Genomic DNA, 21,111 nt, shown 5'->3' with positions numbered 1-21,111 from the left:
TTCCAGTTCCAAGTTTAAAAATGGATGTAGCTCTGGACTGGGGAGAGGTAGCCCTTGTACCAGCTAATGTTGGCTTGTGATTGAATTCTGCTGAATGTTACTAACCTGTACTGTTGAGTAAATCAAAAACTGCTCTTTGAGAAAGAAACTGGATATTTATCCTTTAAATCTCCAATAGATGTTTATACAAATAGGGGTTTGATGCTTTTGCATCACACAGGATCCTGATGGAAGATCTTGGAGAGGGGGAGGATGGACATCTAATTGATTTTGCTGTTCTATGATTATAAGTAACTCCTAGTTTGTTCCAGGTTTGGCCTCACAAGGAGTTCCCACTGATCCCTGTGGGACAGCTTGTCCTCAACAAGAACCCTGTCAACTATTTTGCAGATGTGGAACAAATAGCCTTTGACCCCAGTAACATGCCCCCAGGCATTGAGCCTAGTCCTGACAAGATGCTTCAGGTATGTTGGAAAAACATTGGCTTCATATTCAGAGGGTAAAACTTATTTTCCCATCCCCCCCGCCCCCAGTCTCTCCTGGCATAGAAGAAATGTGACTACAGGTGCTATGGGGAAATTCTCTGAACTGAAAAGGGCTGATTTGTATTTAAAGAATTCTTAATAAGAACCTTGTCAATTAGTATATTTAAATAATTTAACAGTACTATTTATCAAATAAAAATTTTGCATTTTTGTGAAATGTGATTGGGCTTTAGATCTTCCCTAATGACTGGGCAAGCTGTATCATTATTATGTCATCAGTTTGAGTTCAAAACGTCCAGTCATTACTTGGCATTTTTCCATATTCCACTAGATCCTGAATTACATTGTTAGAGAGGATTTTAGAATCCAAAGGGGTACAAATAGTTCAAGGTTGTCTTTGTTTCCTTCACATAATCTCAACTGTAGTTTATTGGGAAGAAAGGGCTTTGGGAGAAATGGGGAAAGAAAGGAAAGAATTGATGGTGCTTGCTGGTCTCCTGTGTTTAGAGTTTTGGTACCTTCTTTCAGGCTGATGTGTTAATGTGGGTGGATACTCATGCTGAGATAGCTTGACCATAATGTTCAAAATTCATTCCTTACAGGGAATTTCCCCTTTTTTCAACAAAGTTTAAACTGGTTTAATTGTAAAATTAGCTTCATTAATTCACTGTTAACCTAAATGGTCATGTAGCACCTTTCTGTAATCTTCTCCTAATCTTGTTTAGGGCCGCTTGTTTTCTTACCCTGATACTCACAGGCACCGCCTGGGTGCTAACTATCTTCAGCTGCCTGTCAACTGCCCATTTAAGTGTCGTGTGACAAACTATCAGAGGGATGGACCAATGTGCTCCACTGATAACCAGGGTAAGTATTTGAATTATCCTCCTGTTGGATTAATGTTCATAGTGTTTTGATTCTGGTTTTGTGATTGATCTTAAAGGGCAGCAGCATTAATTATAAATCATGCCTTATGCAGCCATGTTGATTGTACTAGTACTAGGAGGGGCTTATGAGAAATATAGGGTAGCCAGGAAGGAGCTAAAGGAAGGATTTAGGAGGGCTCAAAGGGGGCATGAGAAGGCTTTGGCATATAGGATTAAGGGGAACCCCAAGGCGTTCTGTGCATATGTGAAGAATAGGAAGATGATGAGAACGAAGGTGGGACCGCTAAAGGATAAAGAGGGCAACGTGCCTGGAAGTGGAGGTGGTTGGGGAGGTCCTAAATGAATACTTTGCTTCAGTATTCACAAGTGAAGAGGATCTTGATCAGGATGAGGTCAAAGTAGAGTGGGCCTGTGCACTGGACAATGTGGAGATTAAGGAAGAAGAAATGCTGGATCTTCTTAAAAACATCAAGATTGATAAATCCCCAGGGACGGATATGATACACCCCAGGTTGTTGTGGGAATTGAGAGAAGAGATTGCAGGAGCATTAGCTATGATCTTTGAATCCTCTTTGGCTACAAGGGAAGTGCTGGAGGACTGGAGAATGGCAAATGTAGCTCCCTTGTTTAAAAAAGGTAATGGGGAGAAACCTGGGAACTGTAGACGGGTGAGTCTTACGTCGGTGGTCTGCAAACTACTGGAAAGGATTCTTAAGGATAGGATCTACGAGCATTTGGAGAAGTACAGTCTACTCATGGATAGTCAACATGGCTTTGTGAAGGGAAGATCGTGCCTCACGAGCCTGATTGAGTTTTTTTAAAGAGGTAACAAAAGAAATTGAGGGTAGGGCAGTGGATGTGGTCTACATGGACTTTAGCAAAGCATTTGACAAGGTCCCTCACAAGAGACTCATCCAGAAAGTCATGAGACATGGGTTAAGTGGAACCTTGGCTGTTTGGATAAAAAATTGGCTTAAAGGAAGAAAGCAGAGGGTAGTTGTGGAAGGAAAGTATTCTGCCTGGAGGTCGGTGACTAGTGGAGTGCTGCAGGGATCTGTCCTGGAACCCCTGCTATTTGATTTTTTTTAAAATAAATGACCTGGATGTAAAGGTGGAAGGACGGGTGAGTAAGTTTGCGGATGACACGAAGATTGGAGGAATTGTGGATGGAGCTAAAGGTGGTCGAAGGTTACAAGAGGATATAGACAGGCTGCAGAGTTGGGCAGGAAAATGGCAGATGGAGTTCAATCCAGACAAGTGAGGTGATGCATTTTGGAAGGACAAACCAGAAGACTGAGTACAGGATTAATAGTCAGTTACTTAAGAGTGTGGATGAACGAAGGGACCTTGGGGTTCAAATCCATACATCCCTCAAAGTTACTGCACAGGTTGATAGGGTAGTTAAGAAGGCCTATGGGATGCTAGGCTTTATTAATGGGGATTGAGTTCAAGAGTAGAGAAGTCACGTTGCAACTCTAGAAATCTCTGGTGAGGCCACACTTAGAGTATTGTGTTCAATTCTGGTCACCTCATTATAGGAAGGATGTGGAAGCTATGGAGAGGGTACAGAGGAGATTTACCAGGATGTTGCCTGGTTTGGAGAACAAGTCATATGAAGCAAGGTTAGCAGAGCTGGGACTTTTCTCTTTGGAGCGTAGAAGAATGAGAGGGGACTTGATAGAGGCCTACAAGATTATGAGAGACATAGATAGGGTGGATAGTCAGTACCTGTTTCCCAGGGCACCAATAGCAAACACCAGAGGGCATATGTACAAAATTAAGGGAGGGGAGTTTAGGGGAGACATCAGGGGTAAGTTTTTTTTACACAGGGTTGTGAGTGCCTGGAATGACTTGCCAGGGATGGTGGTGCAGGCTAAAACATTAGGGGCATTTAAGAGCCTATTGGACAGGCACATGGATGAAAGAAAAATAGAGGGTTATGGGGTAGTGTGGGTTTAGTACTTTAAGGATTATATGGGTTGGCACAACATGGAGGGCTGAAGGGCCTGTACTGTGCTGAGCATTCTATGGTTCAACATGAGAGTGAAATTCCTCCTCTGAAGTTCAGATAATTGTCCCTTATTTTTTTGGATATTCCTATCATAATTTAAAAAAAACAGGAGCTGGTTTCCAGAAGCAGTAGTTACATCAGATTGGTTGTGGAATGAGTAATCCAGAGAGCTGGACTTGAGTTCATGTCCAGACAGTGACCAGATTTCATATTCCATCAGGGTTGCTGTGGAATACAATTTGCTTTAAATCTAGAATTTAAAATTTCCATATTTACTATAACACAGTTTATTGTTTTAAAAAAAAAACACCACACACACGTCCATTATCGCAGTTTGGATGCAAAAGTGTTCTGGTCTGCAACCAGGCTTTCAACCATATGTGGTTGATCCTTGCAGACTCTCGGCATTTATTGCCTATCACTAACTGCCCATGAACTTAACAAACAAAAATCTGTTTACCAAAAATGAAGCATTGCTGCAGGCATTTGCAAATATAAAATAGAAAAATACAACATCAAAAGATAATTACAATGGAAATCAGTAGTAAATTTTGTTCAAGACCATAACAACCATAACACAAACTGCATGTTTGCAGTGTTCAAGTTGAGATTGTCTATTATCATATGTTAATTAACTTGAAGCTTGTCTTGTGTAGCAGGTACAGGAGAGAGGTGAAGAAGCCATAGACTTCACTATTTACATAAACTACATTCTTGAAAATGCAGTTTACCTGTGTATCTATCCCATATGTCTATCTGGCAGAGTACAAATTCCAAAGAACAATGTTGTCATGAGCATTGTATAAACTTGTAATAACTTGTAGAATAAGAGAACTATTTTTAGGATGGTTTTGTAATTTCAATCAGGCAATTTAAATGTTCTGCCACTTTTCAATTATGAATCTGTTAACCAATTCCCGACCTCAGTGACCTGATGTTCACTGAATGTATTTTTAATATATTTTGGAATTGCTAGAAGCATGCAAGTTTCAATAATGAATTGCTTTCTTAACCATATGAAGCAACAAAGCTGGCCCTGATACTTCCCTATAAAATGCTGTGTTTGCACCTTCCAGCAGAAATCATTGACAGAGATTAGTCCTGTTTTCTTTCTTGCATCCTATCTGCCTGGAACACAGGGGAATGTTTGACTCTCACCACTGTTGTTTGAGTCAGGGCTGGACTTGCTCTTCAATCATAGGGCTAGATTGAGTTTGGCATCTTCTGTTGCAGGGTGGGTGTGGTGATGGATATCTGAGAAGCTCTTCTGCTTGTTCATAAGCAATGCTGTTTTTTTTCCCAAAAGTAAATTTGAATGATAAATTGTATTCTGTTCTTCTTTTGCAGGTGGAGCCCCAAATTATTATCCAAATAGTTTTAGTGCCCCTGAAGCTCAGCCTTGTTCCATTGAGCACTCTCTGGCTACAATAAGTGATGTTGCTCGGTACAACAGCTCGGATGATGATAATTTTTCCCAGGTGACTACAATTGAACTTGGACTTCTGTGGTTAGATGTTTTGCTGCTCTTAACTCTTCACACAGCAGAAATGCACCTCTTGCACTAAAGCCACCTATAGACTTCACTGGGTGCAATGAGTCTAATAGGTTGGCATCTTACTTGTTACTCCTTTTGGAATCTGAATCTAGCAATACTCAGTCATTTAATGCCTATAATAATTTATTAGTATATTAACCTGGCAACTTCTGTCAGTGAAGATATCTTTATTTTAAATATTTATGACCTTTGACTCCTTTGTAAGCATTTCTGAAATTGCATTGTGGTATTGACTTCCATTCTCTGAGATTTTTTAAATTGAGGCTTATTGTTGGAAACGTGAAGCTTTATTATGCATTTGCACGTCCATGAGGTTGATAAAGCGGCCTGGTAATCCATTATCATATAGATAATGGCAAAATCAAATCTGTATTGTCATTTCTGTCAGTAGCCTGAGCATTCTGCAACTATTGTGGGCAAGGAAGATTACAAATTGATGGCTGACAAAACAGATTCACATGATAGTACCCAAGTACATTGCTAGTTAAGTGTGAAATTTGTTGTTTTGTACTCTTGACCCCCTAGCACTGAGCATAAATGACTACATCTCAGTACATCTCAGTTTGAAAATGCTTGGTGGCAAACTAGTTATCAAAGACAGCAGCATCGGAAACTGTTCAGTACTAGTGCTGAGATATCTTTCCCAATTAAACCAGGACACTCCTGGGGAACTGGAAATGGTGATTTAATGTGTCTTTATGAGAACTTTTTTGATTTTAAGTTTTTCTTACTGCATTAGGTAACTACATTTTATGTGAATGTTCTAAATATGGAGGAGCGCCGGAGACTATGTGAGAACATTGCAGACCATCTCAAGGATGCTCAGCTTTTCATTCAGAAGAGAATGGTGAGTTGAAGGTTGGACATGGTGTTTTCTTGTAGTTTTCCTTGGCTTGTGTCAATTTTAGAGGAAATGCATATGTTTAATTAGTAATTAAATGATGTCAAGTCCTGCAGTCTAGAGATGTTTTTTCCAAGGGGGCCAATGTTAAATTAAAAGTTTAAATCCAAAATTTGTTCTCAATTTCTTGCCTTTTCAGGAAACATTTTTCATCTTGATTTATCTGTAGTCTATTAGGAAAAGTAGCTGCACTCTTAGTGTATTGATAATGGGGTGCCACACATGTTAAAATATAGATAGACAGTGCTGGCACCAATTCAGTTCTGTTACTTTAGAAAAGCTGCAGTTAACACTATGGAATACCACCATCATGGGGAGAAGATGTGGCACAAAGTAATAGTGCACTGTAAGCTCAATTTAGCTATTGCTAACGTAGCATTAACAACCAAAGTTGTGTGTTCATGCAGAACACAATATCAATTTCAGAAGTGGAGGTAGAACAAAGTTGTTGTCCTAATTTGCGTTCCTAAGTTTTAGTGGTAGAGCCATTCTTGATCATCTATATGAAACTTTTTTGTTTTTTGTTATGATAGTAGTTAGTTATTAAGCCTAATTTGTCACTTTCTGATGATTAACCGTAATTCTATGGAGTGACTGAATGAGTAGCAATATTTACAAAATCAAAACAAATCAGACCTGCAGTCCTGTGTCTCCAGCTGGAAAAACTCAGCAGGTCAAGCAACATCTGTAGAAAAAACTTAAGTTTGAGGTTAATGAGCCTTCAGAAAATTTGAGGTGTCTTTAAAATCTGTTATTTCAGTTTTAAAGTTTGTACTTTAAAAATCCAGTATTTCAATTTGAATGTTGAATGAAATGAGAGATGGATGTGAACACTAAAATAATTGCTACAACTTAGCATCTTAATTTCATGGATAGCTTAAACATTTTCTCAACCATTTTCAGTATCCTTCATGACTTTTAATTTGATTGGTAAAACTGAGAATTACCATCTGACAGACCACCAGCGTTAGTTTAAATATTGTTTCTAGGTTAATCTCCAGAACTGACATCCTATTGAGTGGATGAAGTGGCAACCTGTAACCAGAGTTCGAACTATATACTGGTTCAGATCAAAGATCTTTATTACATGTATATTGAAACATACAGTGAAATTCATCATTGGCATCAATCAACAAGAATTGAACTGGGCAGCCCATCAGTATCGCTATGCTTCTGACACCAACATAGCATGCCTACAACTCACTCCTCCTAACCATGTGAGAGGAAAGCAGCACCCAAAGGAAACACAAGCATTCAAAAGGAGAACATACAAAACTCCTTACAGTCAAAGCAGATTCTTAGATAGCACTGTAAAGCATTGTGCTAACTGCTATATCATTGTGCTGCCCATAGAAAATTTCTGCTGTTCCAGTAGAAATCTGACTTGATCCTGAAGTCTTTAACGTGAAACGATGTGCTGAGAAATTCATGGTGATGTGGGGGGGGGGGGGGGGGCTAATGTTAATGGAATACTAATGTTGCAGTATTTCTGATATAGACATTATCTTTGTAGGTGGATCTGTTGACCAGAGTGCATGCTGACTATGGTGCACAAGTCTCATCATTGTTGGATAAGCACAATGCTGCCTGTCCTAAGAAGGTACTTAACGTTTTCTATTCTTTTTACACACCCTGATGTTAACCTTGTGTACCTGTCTTGAACTTAGTCATGTTTGATCACAATCTTCCAGTTTGATTATTATCAAAAGATTGCAGCTTGAGATTATCAGGGAAAATATTAGGAAATGCTCTTAAATGCTGCTGAAATGGAATTGATACTATTTTCAGTATCCTATTAACATTTTTTTAGTTATGATTATGGATAACTTCACCCTTCCTCACAATTTCTTCCATGTTTAGGTTTGGCAGAGTTTGGTCTTACTGGGGTACAATTATACAGTGGCCAAGTTGAGATGCTTGCAGCATTATAATGTATTTGTAATTTTGAGATAAAACATTGCCCAAAGCACGTCAAGTAGATACAAGCCAGAAAATGAGACATTTCCCAAGATGAGCTTATTTTATTGAGATACAGCATGGAATAAGCTCTCTGGCCCTACAAGTTGCACCACCTAGCAATCCCTCAGTTAATCCGAGCCTAGAGTTGTTTGAAACAAATAGAATGATTTGTGCGGTAACTTGGAAAAGATCCAGTCTACCCTGAGAGTGGAATGAGGTGAAATCTGTATAGGCTTGGTTCTTGGGTTTTAATTATTAGTTTTCAAAAAGAATGTGATTGAAGGAGAATGGAAGTTGTGTCAAAATGTTTACTGAGCACCGAATGGCTTCAGTCTTCCCAGCATTGACCAATAAATTGACAAACCAGCATAATTTTGGAGAACACATTAAAATTAGTAAGACATTTGGAATTGCAAGAAAGAGTAGCACTGTGAACAAGTTATTGGAATTACTAGAATCCTGGATTGATCTAGATGTAGATTTGTAGCTGGCCAAGACAGTAGATGCACTTAAATTAATTTATTGAGACGGATTTTGGGATTTTAAAAGCTGGTATTATTTAACTGCTAGATTCCCATAAAGCTAATTTGTCATCCTTCAGGCAAACAAGTCTATTGTCCTTGCAGTTTGGCCAACTCTCAATTCTGAAATTTCCTCAGAAGCCATTCAATTGGCATTGACTTCTGCTTCACCAGTAGTGCCCATGTCCTAGAAATTAACAAGCTGAAATTAGGCTCTGCAATTCCAGCATTTCAGGTTTTAAAACATCATACTCAAGCCATGATATATAAAATGACTATTATCTTGAATTTGTCTAAATGTTCAACATTTTTTCTAATTAATGTGTCTGTATTAAAAATACTGAATGTTCTTTTTACAGCCGGTGATCAAAACCTACACTCGTTATTCTCCTGACCGTGCCGTTGCTTCTGAGAAGTCTAACCTGTAATAAGTTGAATTGAAAGTGCAAAGCCACTTTTTCTGCATTCTCAATATGATTATTCTGATAATTTACTCTTTTCCAAATTTCATAATTGATTTTTCTTGCATAATCTTTTGTTTCAAAAGAAATTGTATGATTGCTTCTACATTATTTGTAACTAAATCTATTGAGTTTGTTCTTGTTTGTTGCTCTCCAATTTTCTCTATTTGCATACCATTAATTACTAGCCCCAGATTAAAGGTGTACAGTACCAAAGATGAGACTTATCATAAACTGTACACTTAGTTAAATGCTTCTTGATTTGGGGTTAAGTTGGATTAAAATTTTGTAACAAGTAGTCATTATTGAGTTGACTCTTCTATTCTACTAAATTCATGCAGTAATTATTGAAGACTGTCTCCTTGTTTATGGTTATGGGTTCTGCTAAGCATTACTTTAATGTAGTAGCTTCTGTGCCTTTATTCGGCTGTGCAATACTGCAAGTGATTATACTCCACAAATGTAACTCAGTCATTGAATTAAGATCATAATATAGAAAGTGGAATACTGGATGCAAGTTTAAGTGCTTAATAATCAAGCTTGCAATACTATTAAAAAATATTGAAAGCTGAATCTGTCAGCTGTTGAGTTTAAGTCTCAAGTGAATAATTTTTTGCTCTAGGTGCTGTGTACAACACTCATTCTAATCTCACTTGTTTTTGATGTAAAGTCAGCTTGACATTGGCTTTAAAATTTTCCTTTTTGGTGTTCACAATTTTCATAAGATCTTTCAATTTCATTCTTTGTGTTAAGTGTTCCAGACTAAATTGAATTGGATTCCTTTTGACTTTGTTTAATTTCTAATTAAATTGATTGATTAACGTTGAATTTTTGTTTTCTTTGTGGTGTGCTGGCCCAGATTGCTCATGCACCGTAAGAGTTATTTGTTTTGACCAGTGCTAATTAAGTGTTCAGTTATTGTAAAGGCATGACTAATAGCAGTCATTATGCTTCCCACATGTAATCTTAATTTTTATAGCTGATTTCAAAGCACAGCCGTCCCTGTGATTTTTTTTTTAAATACTTAAGTGACAGTTAAAGTAGTGAACTGTTTGGATAGCATTGTCCAGCAAAATCTACAATTGGTGTAACACCTTTCATGTATTTGTGACAATCCAAAGCAGCCTCTTCAATGTGAAATTTAAATGCAATCTCCTTGGTGCTTTGGATAAATTAAATTTCATATGTAGTAATGAGTTTCATTGCTAGGTTATCCTGTTTTACTTGGCAGAGAGAAATATTGGGTTAGGTACCAGTGAAAACTCCCTTGTTCTTAAATATATCAGAGTAACATTTATTATCAGACTTTGAAAAGTTAATGATTGTATGAAATTCATTGCATGATGAAATGCGGAGCTCTGTCTCTTGGGTCCTACAAATACTTCAAAAGCTGATTAAATGTCATTGTCAAAGATTCAGAAACTTAGTTAATTTACTTGTTAAATTTAACACAAACTTGACAAGTTATTTGAAAACATTATTTTAAGGAAATGGCCATTTCCTTTCCATTGAAATAAATTAATTTATTAACTATGTACTAGCATTTGCTTAATGTTTAGACCTTCCATGTTTACTCATTTCGTGGCTGTACCAATAGTTAGAGAAATGTTGGCAATTCCACATGGAAATACCTTATTTTGCTGGGGGGTGGAAATGACCTACTACTAATATTGGTAAACTGAAGTCAGGAAGTTGCGGTGCAATTCTGTAAAATGTTGACGAGGCCACACCTGGAGTGCTGTGCACAGTTTTTGTCACACTTATTAAACTGGGAAGAGTCAAGAAATAATATACTGAGGTCTTGCCAGAATTTGTGGACGGAGTTAAAAGAACAGATTGCACAGACAGACTTTACTTCCTGTAATTTGGGAGTCTGAGACATAACCTGATGGTTATCTGAGATCAAAAGGGACATGAGGTAAAAGCTGTCTTTTTTTTATCCCCCAGGGAAGGGGGAAGGGCTGCTTAAGAACAAAAGGGCTCTTTTTAAGGTCAGAGGTAAGATTTCAAATGGACATCAAGGGTAGTTTATTTGGACTGGGCTGCCAGAAGTAGTGGTTGAAGTGGGCACAGTAGCAATGTATAAACACCATCTAGGTAAGTGCATAGTTAAGGCCTAGAGGGCAATGGACTAGCTTGCTGTGCAACAATCCTACCTGTCAATGCTGCATCCGTTTTTTAAAAAAAGTTCAAAAGGTAGTTAATTTTTAAATAAGTACCATGAAATTCAAAAGTAAAGAAGAAATTCTCATTTTGCTGCATTCAACTGTCACAAATGAGGCTACCTGGCCCTTTGCCATTGCACTTGTGTTAGAAACTGGTTGTTCTGTGAAGGTTTTGCCATGAAACTGTCCAGCAGATTTAATACTAATTGACCCTATGCATCTGCTGAAAGATGGCAGCACTGACCACACAATTTAGTACTGTCCTGGTATGGCTAGACATTTATGCTTGAATCTTGGAACTGAGCTCAGATAGGCAAGATTGTATTCAACAACAGATTAAATTTCAAGTTTACATTTAAACTAAACAGATATATTCCACTACACAGCCACCATTCTAGGTGCATATTCTAATGTGAAGGTAATTTAAATATGAGTAGTAAATAGGGAGTTGTAAGTACATTTTTTTTAATCTGCAAATAAAAATAGTGTCTCTGGAAGACTAAGATACAATGGACTGAAGTAATCCTTTTGTGGAAGTAGAGTAGAAAATAGTAAGTGTCGCTCTAATCTTTTTAAGAAGGAAGCAAGGCACAAGAAAGGAAATTATAGGTCAGTTAACCTGACTTCAGTGGTTGGGAAGAGACCGTTATTAAAGGGGGAGTTCAAAATTCAAAGTACATTTATTATCAAAATGCATGTGCCACATATACAACCCAAGATTCATTTTCTTGAAGACATGCTTAAATAAATCCATTATAGAATCTAACCATAATAGAATTAATGAAACATCACCTCTACCTGGGTTTTCAACCAGAGTGCAAGAGACAACAAACAGCAAATACAAAAAAAGTAATAATAATGAAGAATAGATATTGAGAACTTGTGATAAGGAGGCCTTGAAAGTGAGTCCATAAGTTGTGGAAATATTTCAATGATGGGGCAATGAAGTTGCCCCCTTTGGTTCAAGAGCCTGATGGTTGAGGCATTCCTGAACCTGGTGGTGTGATTGCTGAGTCTCCTGTACCACCTTCCTGATAACAGCAGTGAGAAGAGAGCATATTCTGAATGATGTTGCTGCTTTTCTGCGCCAATGTTTCGTGTGTGTATGTGTGTGTATATATATATTTTTATATATTCAATGGTAGGGAGGACTTTATCTGTAATGTACTGGGTTGTATCCACTACTTTTAGTAGGATTTTCCTTTCAAGGGCATTGATCTTCATGGAAGAGGTGAAGGCACTTTAAAATCCCATTAATTTTACTACTTTTTTTAATTTCAATTCACTACAATCATTTATAGTCTACTTATTTTATTGTAATCTGTGATAATTTAATCATCTATTTCCTTAACATCGCTGTTTCCATACTAGGCTGTGATGCAGGCAATCAATATACTCTACTAAACATCTAGAGGTTTGTCAAACTTCTATGTCATACCAAATCTTCACAAACTTCTAAGAAAGTGGAGGTTCTTCGGAATTGCATTTGTGAAATATGAACACTGAGGAATTTACAGTCGCTGACCCTCTCCATCTCTGAGGACTGGCTAATCGACTTCTGGTTTCAACCCCCTGAAGTCAATAATCAGCTCCTTCGTCTTGCTGACATTGAGTAAAATGTTGTTACTATGGCATTACTCAACCAGATTTTCAATCTCATTCCTATATGCTGATTAGTCACCACCTTTGATTTGGCCTACAACACTGATGTCTTGGAGTACGTGGAGGAATATGGTAAAGGAGGCCATAGTCAGCATAGCTTCCTTAAGTGCAACTCTTGCCTGAAGAGAACATCACAGCAACAGACCCTTTGCCCCATCTAGTCTGTGCTGAACCATTTAAACTGCCTACTACAATTAACCTGCACTGGTACCATTGTCCTCAATGCCCCTACATTTGTATGCCTATCAAAACTTAAATGTTTAAGATAAGACAAGCTGGCATGTGCCACATTCACATGATCCTGTATGTGAAGAGGTTTCCCCTCATATTCTCCTTAAACTCTTCACCTTTCACCCTGAATACATGTCCTCTAGCTGTAGTCTCACCCAACCTCAGTGGAAAAAGCCTGCTTGCATTTACCCTATCTATGCCTCTCATAATTTTTGTATATCTCTATCAAATATCTCAGTCTTCTATGTTCCAAGGAATAAAGTCCCAACCTATTCAATCTTTCCTTATGAAACCCCTGGTGTCCTTGGTTGTGTAAGCCCAGGGAAAATTCTGATCCTGTCACAGTCATGAGACTGAAGCAGCTCTCCCACCCCAAACCCTGGTTTGTGTGGATGCAATGTAATTTGCTACCCTGTTACAAATTAGTGCCATGAAACAAGACAGTGCACTGCATGTGATTAAAGGAATTATATTTATGAACCTTAACTAAAAAGTTAGTAAAGAAAAACAAAAAGAAAAGGACCCATTTTAATTAAACAGTCAAATGTGCACAAGTTGGAGCTCATCTTGAACTTCTCTGTCATTCACATGCTGGGCCCTTGGTCAGCGTAAAAGCACACACCACCTTCCAAACGTTGCTTGCGATCCATCTGGGACAAATGGGTCTCCTACCAGATCATACCCTGAGAGCGGTTCTCCCCAGCATCTTCTCTCTTCATCTCTTGCCAAACCAAAAAATCACATCAAGACCTACCTTGGTGTCCCTCACCAAGTAAACCTTCCCCTAACTGGATGGCACACATTCCACATCTTCAACAATAACCTAAACAGGCTGAAAGCAGAACAGACTGCTCTTACAGAACTGCTAAATGAAATGCCTAAAAATGTGAACTAGGGCATTACACTCCTAACTCAGGTCCTTCAGTCTGAACATTATTGTAAAATTTCTCTGTACTCTTAACTTTATATCTTTCCTGTAGGTACATGGCCAAAAGTGTGCACAATGCTCCAAATTAGGTCTCACCAATGTCTTACACAATTTCAACATACTGTAACAGCTCATCTCCTCTACTCAATACTTTGATTTATAAAGGCCAATGTGCCAAAAGTTTTCTTTACAGCTCTCTCTGTGATATCTCTGCAAGCTCTGATTGTCTTCCTCTCTGTCCGCTGCACACTAATCTTGGTGTCAACTGCAAATTTGCTGATCCAGTTAACTACATTACCATCCAGATCACTGAAATTGATGACAAATGACAGCAGACCCAGCACTGATCTCTGCAGTACTCCACTAGTCTCAGGCTTCCAGTCAGAGAGGCAACCATCTACTGCCATTCTTTCCCCAAAAGCCAATGTCTAATTCAATTTACAACCTTTCCTTGAATGCCGAGTGACTGAACCTTTTAGCCCTCCTGCTTTCTTAGGTGTTCTCTTGCAAAATCACCTATTGTAGCAACCTTGCAACAGTCTGTGATCTCTCTACAAGTTTGTTCTTCTAAATCTGCGGACTGTTGGTTGCCTGTCATATAGCTGTAATATGTTTGCACCTTTCTCATTCCTCAGTTCCACCCATAACGAGTTCTCAAATCTGTCCTGTCTGAGCACTGTTGTGATATTTTCCCTGATTAGTAATGCCACTCCTCCTTTTATCCCTCCCTGTTTATTGTGTCTAAAACAACAGAACCATGGAATCTTGAGCTGCCAGTCCTGCTCCTCCTGCAACCTAGTCTCACTATATGGCTACAATATCATAATTCTATGTGTTGATCCATGCCCTGAGCTCATCTGCCTTTCCTATGATAATTGTATTGAGATGTATGCAGCTCAGGATATTAATCCTACCATGCTGTACCTTTTGATTCCTGACTTTGTCTGAGGTCTGAACAACTTGTGTCTACAGTATCTGTCTCCACAACCTTTCCACTATCTGTTTTGAGACTCTGGTTCCCAACTCCCTGCGACTCTAGTTTAAACCCCCTTGCCCCCACTAGGATATTAGTCCTCCTCCAGTTTAGGTGCAAACTGTCTCATTGGTATAGGTCTCAGCTTCCCTGGAAGAGAGCCAAAAGGTCTAAAAGTCTAGAATATAGAACAGTACAGCTTAGGAACAGGCCCTTCAGCCCACAGTGTTGTGCCGGACCAGCTAAAAAGTAAATAACCCCCAAAAATGAATCCCTCCAACTTACACTATGTCCATATCACTCCATCTTCCTGACATTCATCTACCTTCTAAATATCTCTTAAGAGCCTCTAACGTACTTGCCTCTACCACCATACAAGGCAACACATTCCAGTCTCTATGACTCTGAGTAAAGAAAAACTTTCCCCCTCACATCCCCTTTGAACCTTAAATGGATGCTCTTTGGTATTAATCATTTCTACTTGAAAAAAGATACTCACTGTCTACTCTATTCATGCCCCTTATAATCTTATAAGTCTCTTTCAGATCTCCCCTCAGCCTCCACCACTCCAGAGAAAACAACCGAAGTTTGTCTAGCCTTTCAGGATAGCCGATGCCCTCCGAACCAAGCAGCATCCTGGTAAATCTCTTCTGCACTCTCTCCAAAGCCTCAACATCCTTCCTATACTGGGGTGACCAGAACTGCACACAATACACCAGAGTTTTATAAAGTTGCAAAATATTTCTTGGCACTTGAACTCAGTACATCCACTAATAAAAGCAAGCATCCCATAAAATTTCTTAAGCACCCTATCAACCCCTGTAGCCACTTCAATGGAGCTATAACTTTGGACCCCACAATCTCTCTGGTCAGCAACACTGTTAAGAATCTTGCCCTTAACAGTGATCTGTCTTCTTCCATTTGCCCTATCAAGATGCAACACCTCACAGTTGTCTGGTTTAAACTTCATCTGACATTTATCTGCCCATACCTGCAACTGATCTATTTCACGCTGTGCAACACACACAAAATGCTGGTGGAACGCAGCAGGCCAGGCAGCATCTATAGGAAGAAGTACCATCGACGTTTTGGGCTGAGACCCTTTGTCAGGACTAACTGAAAGAAAAGATAGTAAGAGATTTGAAAGTGGGAAGGGGAAGGGAAAATCTGAAATGATAGGAGAAGGCACGAGGGGGAGGAGCTGGAAAGTTTATTGGCAAAAGGGATACACAGCTAGAGAAGGGAAAGGGTCATGGGATGGGAGTCCCAGGGAGAAAGAAAGGGGGAGGGGAGCACCAGAGAGATGGAGAACAGGCAGAGTGATTGTCAGAGGAGCAGAGAGAGAGGAAAAAAGGGAGGGGAGGGAAGGAGCGAGAATAATAAATAAACAAACAAACAAATAAATAAATAAATAAATAAAAGATGGGGTAAGAAGGTCAGGAGGGGCATTAATGGAAGTTAGAGAAATCAGTGCTCATGCCATCAGGTTGGAGGCTACCCAGACGGAATATCAGGTGTTGTTCCTCCAACCTGAGTGTGGCTTCATCTTGACAGCAGAGGAGGCCATCAGAATGGGAATGGGACGTGGAATTAAAATGTGTGGCCACTGGGAGATCCTGCTTTCTCTGGCAAACCGAGTGTAGGTGTTCAGCGAAATGGTCTCCCAGTCTGCGTCGGGTCTCACCAATATATAAAAGGGCACACCGGGAGCACCGGACGCAGTATACCACACCAGCCAACTCACAGGTGAAGTGTCACCTCACCTGGAAGGACTGTCTGGGGCCCTGAATGGTGGTGAGGGAGGAAGTGTAAGGGCAGGTGTAGCACTTGTTCCACTTACAAAGATAAGTGCCAGGAGGGAGATCAGTGGGAAGGGATGGGGGGGGGGGACGAATGGACAAGGGAGTTGTGTAGGGAGTGATCCTGTGGAAAGCAAAAGGGGGGGATGACTGGAAGAATTGGATCAGCCCATGATTGGATGGCAGAGCAGACTCGGTGTGCCGATTGGCCTGCTTCTGCTCCTACACCTTATGGTCTTATGGCATTGGTCAGAGCACATTTGAAGTATTATGAGCAGTTTTGTGCCCCTTATATAAGAAAGGATGTGCTGGCATTGGAAAGGGTCCAGAGGAGGTTCATGAAAATTTTTTTGGGAACGAAAGGATCAACATATGAGGACTATAAGATGACTCCTGTCTTATACTTGCTGGAGTTTAGTAAAATAGGAGGGGTAGAGGAGGGGGAGAATCTCATTGAAACCTATTGAATACTGAAAAGTCAAGATAGAGTGGATGTGGGGAGGATACTTCCTATGGTGGGTGAGGCTAGAACCAGAGGGGACAGTCTTAGAATAGAGGGACACCATTTAGAACAGATGAGGAGGAATTGCTTTAGTCAGAGAGTGGTGAAAATGGGGTTCATTGCCACAGCCAACTAGAAGGCCAAGACATTGAATATATTTAAGGCAGAGGTTGAAGGGTTCTTGATCAGTCAGAACATCAAAGGTTGTGGGGAGGAGGCAGGAGAATGGAGTTGAGAGGAATAATAAATCAGCCATGATGGAATGTCATTGCAGAGTCAAGAGACTGAATGGTCTAATGCTGCTCCTATGTCTTGGGGTCTTGTATGTTTGGAAGGCAAAAAGGGATGCTGCTTTGGAGTATCAACAGATAGTCTACTGAAATTTAAGCTAAAAATGTGAAGAGTCCTATTATAGTTCAAAGCAGAAGAGAAGGATTGAGAGTCACTAGAAGTAATGGATATGATCAAAGGCCTTGTCAACTGATGCAGGTGAATCCCTAATGGTGAGAAAGGAAGATGATAGGAAGTTTGTATCATTGAAGCATTGATAAACTGCGAGGATGAGGCACAGTCCTTGGTAGGAACAAAGGAATCTGAAGATGGCTATAAAACTATGTGGACATAATGTTCCATGCACAGTTATAAGAATACAGTCAAATCTAAGAATTTGAAAGGAATCCAAAATAAGGATAAGGTTTGCTATGGAAGCCGATACCTTGCAGGTCTTTAGGAATAGGAGCTGCGTTGATTTGAGTCTTTTATAAATACAAGCAATGGGCGAGAGATTAAAATATGGTGTCACTGCAGGAATCCAAATATTCCTGGCTATGTCTGGTTAATTGAGATTCTAATAACCTTATTTAGTCAGGCATAGCCAGGACCTATTTGGGTTCCAGCAGCAACCCATTATTTAAAGGAATGAACGAGTTGGGGAAATTTCTTTAATATAAGAACATAATCAGCCAATGAAAGAGGTGTGGGGTCCCGGAGGAAAATAGAGGTGGGATTGGATGTTCATGGTAAAATGCTAACAGCTAAGAACAGGAAGCAGTCACTTTTGTAAAAGATGAGCATTGAGGGAATTATGGGTGTAGAAGATGGAAACTGGAATACAAAATGCAAAAGAGTTGGTTTAGGAAGCAAAAGAGTGGGAAAGAAAAAACAGCCTGAAAAAAAAATTACTACTGTGGTAGAAATTAAACGTTTGTCTTAGAAATGAGGCAGACAGATTATTAGGGATTGTGCGATTGGGGGTTGGGAGGGAAGGCCATCCTGAAAGGAGAAAATCTGTCTATTGGAATGTTCGGAATTCTCCGCTAAATTGCTTCAATGTTACGGATGCTCATATGTTGAGTACCTTTACTGCTTAGACCACTGGACTTAAGGTGACAAGGTGGACAAGTAAACAGTTCAGCTGTATTCTTATTTTTTTACATTGAGGAAATACTGAACTTCTTCCCACTATAAAACAGCAATGTTTTGGGAACATTACTTGTATCGTAATTCTGTCGCATGTAAAGTTGGAATTTTGGCCTCTTTCCTGTAATTCAATTTGTGTTATTTTGCTTGGCAAATACAGTGGATTCCAGTTAACTGGGACAGATCAGAACCACGACATTTTGGCCCAATTAAGTGGTTGCCACAATTAACTGAAGTTTCATGGAAATAGTTAAAAGGTATAAAAAAGACAAACTACTGTTTCACTGAGTAACAATTTTTGTATTTAAGTGAAATACAGGCCAAATTACAATACTACCAATAACTCTACAGTACTATAAAACTGTATTAGTTCCTAATAGTTGGAATGACTGTAAATGAACAAAATCAGTGCAGACACCTGGTGCAGATAATGGACTGCCTTCATATAAACCTTTAGATGATTGTACCCTCTAAATCTTCATTTTCATTGTAACATTCAAGATGATTAACTTGAAGAAGTGAAATCACTTCATTTTCACTCCAGGGTGTTTCTGGCAAGCCTGAATGCTTGAGACCACGATGAGCAAACACAGTTCTGAATTGTCTCACTGCTTATTTCTCACCAACCATCAGTGAGACAAATCGTTACTTTTAAACACAAACACAAGCAACTGACACTATTAAAAAACAATCGTTCTAAATGCAAAATAGTGCCTAGTGGCCGTGCAAGTGTATGTCACTGACACTAGTTAGAAACTGTTTGCCAGCGGTCTCCTGCCCCAATTTAGTGGCAGAATGTCCCAACAAGTGAAGGGAATCCCGGCTATTTTCTCAATTTAGTTTTTGTTCTGTGAGTAGTACCAAATAAATGGTTGCCCTGATTTACTGATGGCCCAATGAACTGGAATCCACTGTGTGAGAAAGGAGAGCAAGCCTGAAAAATGTGCAGGAGCTTCACCTTTGTGCCTATGTATTTGTTTAACTTTTATGAACCGCCATATCTATACTGAAAAAGATATCGTTGTTGAATGAGTTAATCATTAACTAAGTGAAGAAGCAGAAAATTGCATGACAAACAGACAAGGAAAAATAAATAAGAACTGTGACAGGAAGAAAACTTGATCTATTATGGTTATGGTTTTATTTCATACACATTGAAAACTAATTCAAGCTTGGCAATGTTTGATTCATTAGTTTAAAAACATCACATTTTGTTCCCAATTTTCTCAGTGAACATCAGAAAATAACCATAACCTCTTCACAGCAGAACACTACAACCTTTAACTGTGAGTCATGAAATTCCTTATACTCTTCCTCAACCATCTCTTTAACTTAAATACATGAGTATAAAATCCGTATTTTCCATCTCTGTCGCAGCCTTCTCCCCAAGAAACGATCCCAATCAGGTACCACCGGTTATCGTCAGGATTCTGTGTGACAGTCAAAAACAATTATCTTTAACGCACATCAACTATGGGAACTACGCCTGCGTAAGTTAAAATATGTAAGATTTATTTGGTGTTTTTAATTATCAGAACTATATAGTTGTATAAATTTGCTCGAACTTTATAGTTTTTGAAACAACTCTTGGGTGCTACAATGTAGAAAACACAGGAATTTGGTGGTGTGGTGGACCGACGAGAGCCAACATTTTCCACACAGAAGGTATTGGGTGTATGAAAGGAACTGCCAGAAGATGTGATAGAGGAGATTGCATTTTCATTGGAATGTTTTTGAGGATGTGACTAAACATGTTGATGAAGGTAGAGTAGTAGATGTAGTGTATATGGATTTCAGCAAGGCATTTGATAAGGTACCCCATGCAAGGCTTATTGAGAAAGTAAGGAGGCATGGGATCCAAGGGAACATTGGTTTGTGGATCCATAACTGGCTTGCCCACAGAAAGCAAAGAGTGGTTGTAGACGGGTCATATTCTGCATGGAGGTCAGTCACCAGTGGTGTGCCTCAGGGATCTGTTCTGGGACTCCTTCTCTTTGTGATTTTTATAAAAGACCTGGATGAGGAAGTGGGGGGATTGATTAGTAAACTTACCAATAACACAAAGGTTGTGGGTGTTGTGGATCGTGTGGAGGGCTGTCAGAAGTTACAGTGGGACATCAACAGGATGCAAATCTGGGCTGAGAAGTGGGAGATGGAGTTCAATCCAGATAAGTGTGAGGTGGTTCATTTAGGTAGGTCAAATATGATGATTAATGGTAGGACTCTTGGCAGTATGGAGGATCAGAGGGATCTTGGGGTCTGAGTCCATAGGACATTCAAAGCTACAGCGCAAGTTAACTGCATGGTTAGGAAGGCATATGGTGCATTGGCCTTCATCAACCATGGGATTGATTTTAAGAGCTGAGAGGTAATGTCACAGCTATATAGGACCCTGATCAGACCCCACTTGGAGTACTGTGCTCAGTTCTGGTTACCTCACTACAGGAAGGATGTGGAAACTATTGTAAGGTTGCAGAGGAGATTTCCAAGGGTGTTGCTTGGACTGGGGAGCATGCCTTATGAGGATAGGTTGAGAGAAGTTGGCCTTTTCTCCTTGGAGAGGTGGAGGATGAGAGGTGACCTGATAGATGCGTGTAAGATGATGAGAGGCATTGACGGTGTAGATAGTCAAAGGCTTTTTCCTAGGGCTGAAAT

At 39.5% G+C, this 21,111-nt stretch overlaps 2 protein-coding genes across 2 annotated transcripts in view; one reads left to right on the top strand and one right to left on the bottom strand.

The window, feature by feature from the left end:
- cat (catalase) overlaps positions 1-9,605 on the top strand; it is a 30,913-nt gene extending 21,308 nt beyond the window's left edge. The window contains exons 8-13 of the mRNA XM_059975459.1: positions 312-464; positions 1,211-1,349; positions 4,728-4,858; positions 5,675-5,782; positions 7,350-7,436; positions 8,676-9,605. Coding sequence (XP_059831442.1) covers positions 312-464; positions 1,211-1,349; positions 4,728-4,858; positions 5,675-5,782; positions 7,350-7,436; positions 8,676-8,744 — 687 coding nt within the window. The 3' untranslated portion in view covers positions 8,745-9,605. The remainder of the gene's footprint in view (positions 1-311; positions 465-1,210; positions 1,350-4,727; positions 4,859-5,674; positions 5,783-7,349; positions 7,437-8,675) is intronic.
- A 2,002-nt stretch (positions 9,606-11,607) lies between these two features.
- f2 (coagulation factor II (thrombin)) overlaps positions 11,608-21,111 on the bottom strand; it is a 105,205-nt gene continuing 95,701 nt past the window's right edge. The window contains exon 14 of the mRNA XM_059975458.1: positions 11,608-19,886. Coding sequence (XP_059831441.1) covers positions 19,737-19,886 — 150 coding nt within the window. The 3' untranslated portion in view covers positions 11,608-19,736. The remainder of the gene's footprint in view (positions 19,887-21,111) is intronic.

The sequence above is a fragment of the Hypanus sabinus genome, chromosome 7 (genome assembly GCF_030144855.1).
Source record: "Hypanus sabinus isolate sHypSab1 chromosome 7, sHypSab1.hap1, whole genome shotgun sequence".
NCBI classification, from domain to species: Eukaryota; Metazoa; Chordata; class Chondrichthyes; order Myliobatiformes; family Dasyatidae; genus Hypanus; species Hypanus sabinus.
This window is presented reverse-complemented; position numbering and strand designations above follow the sequence as displayed.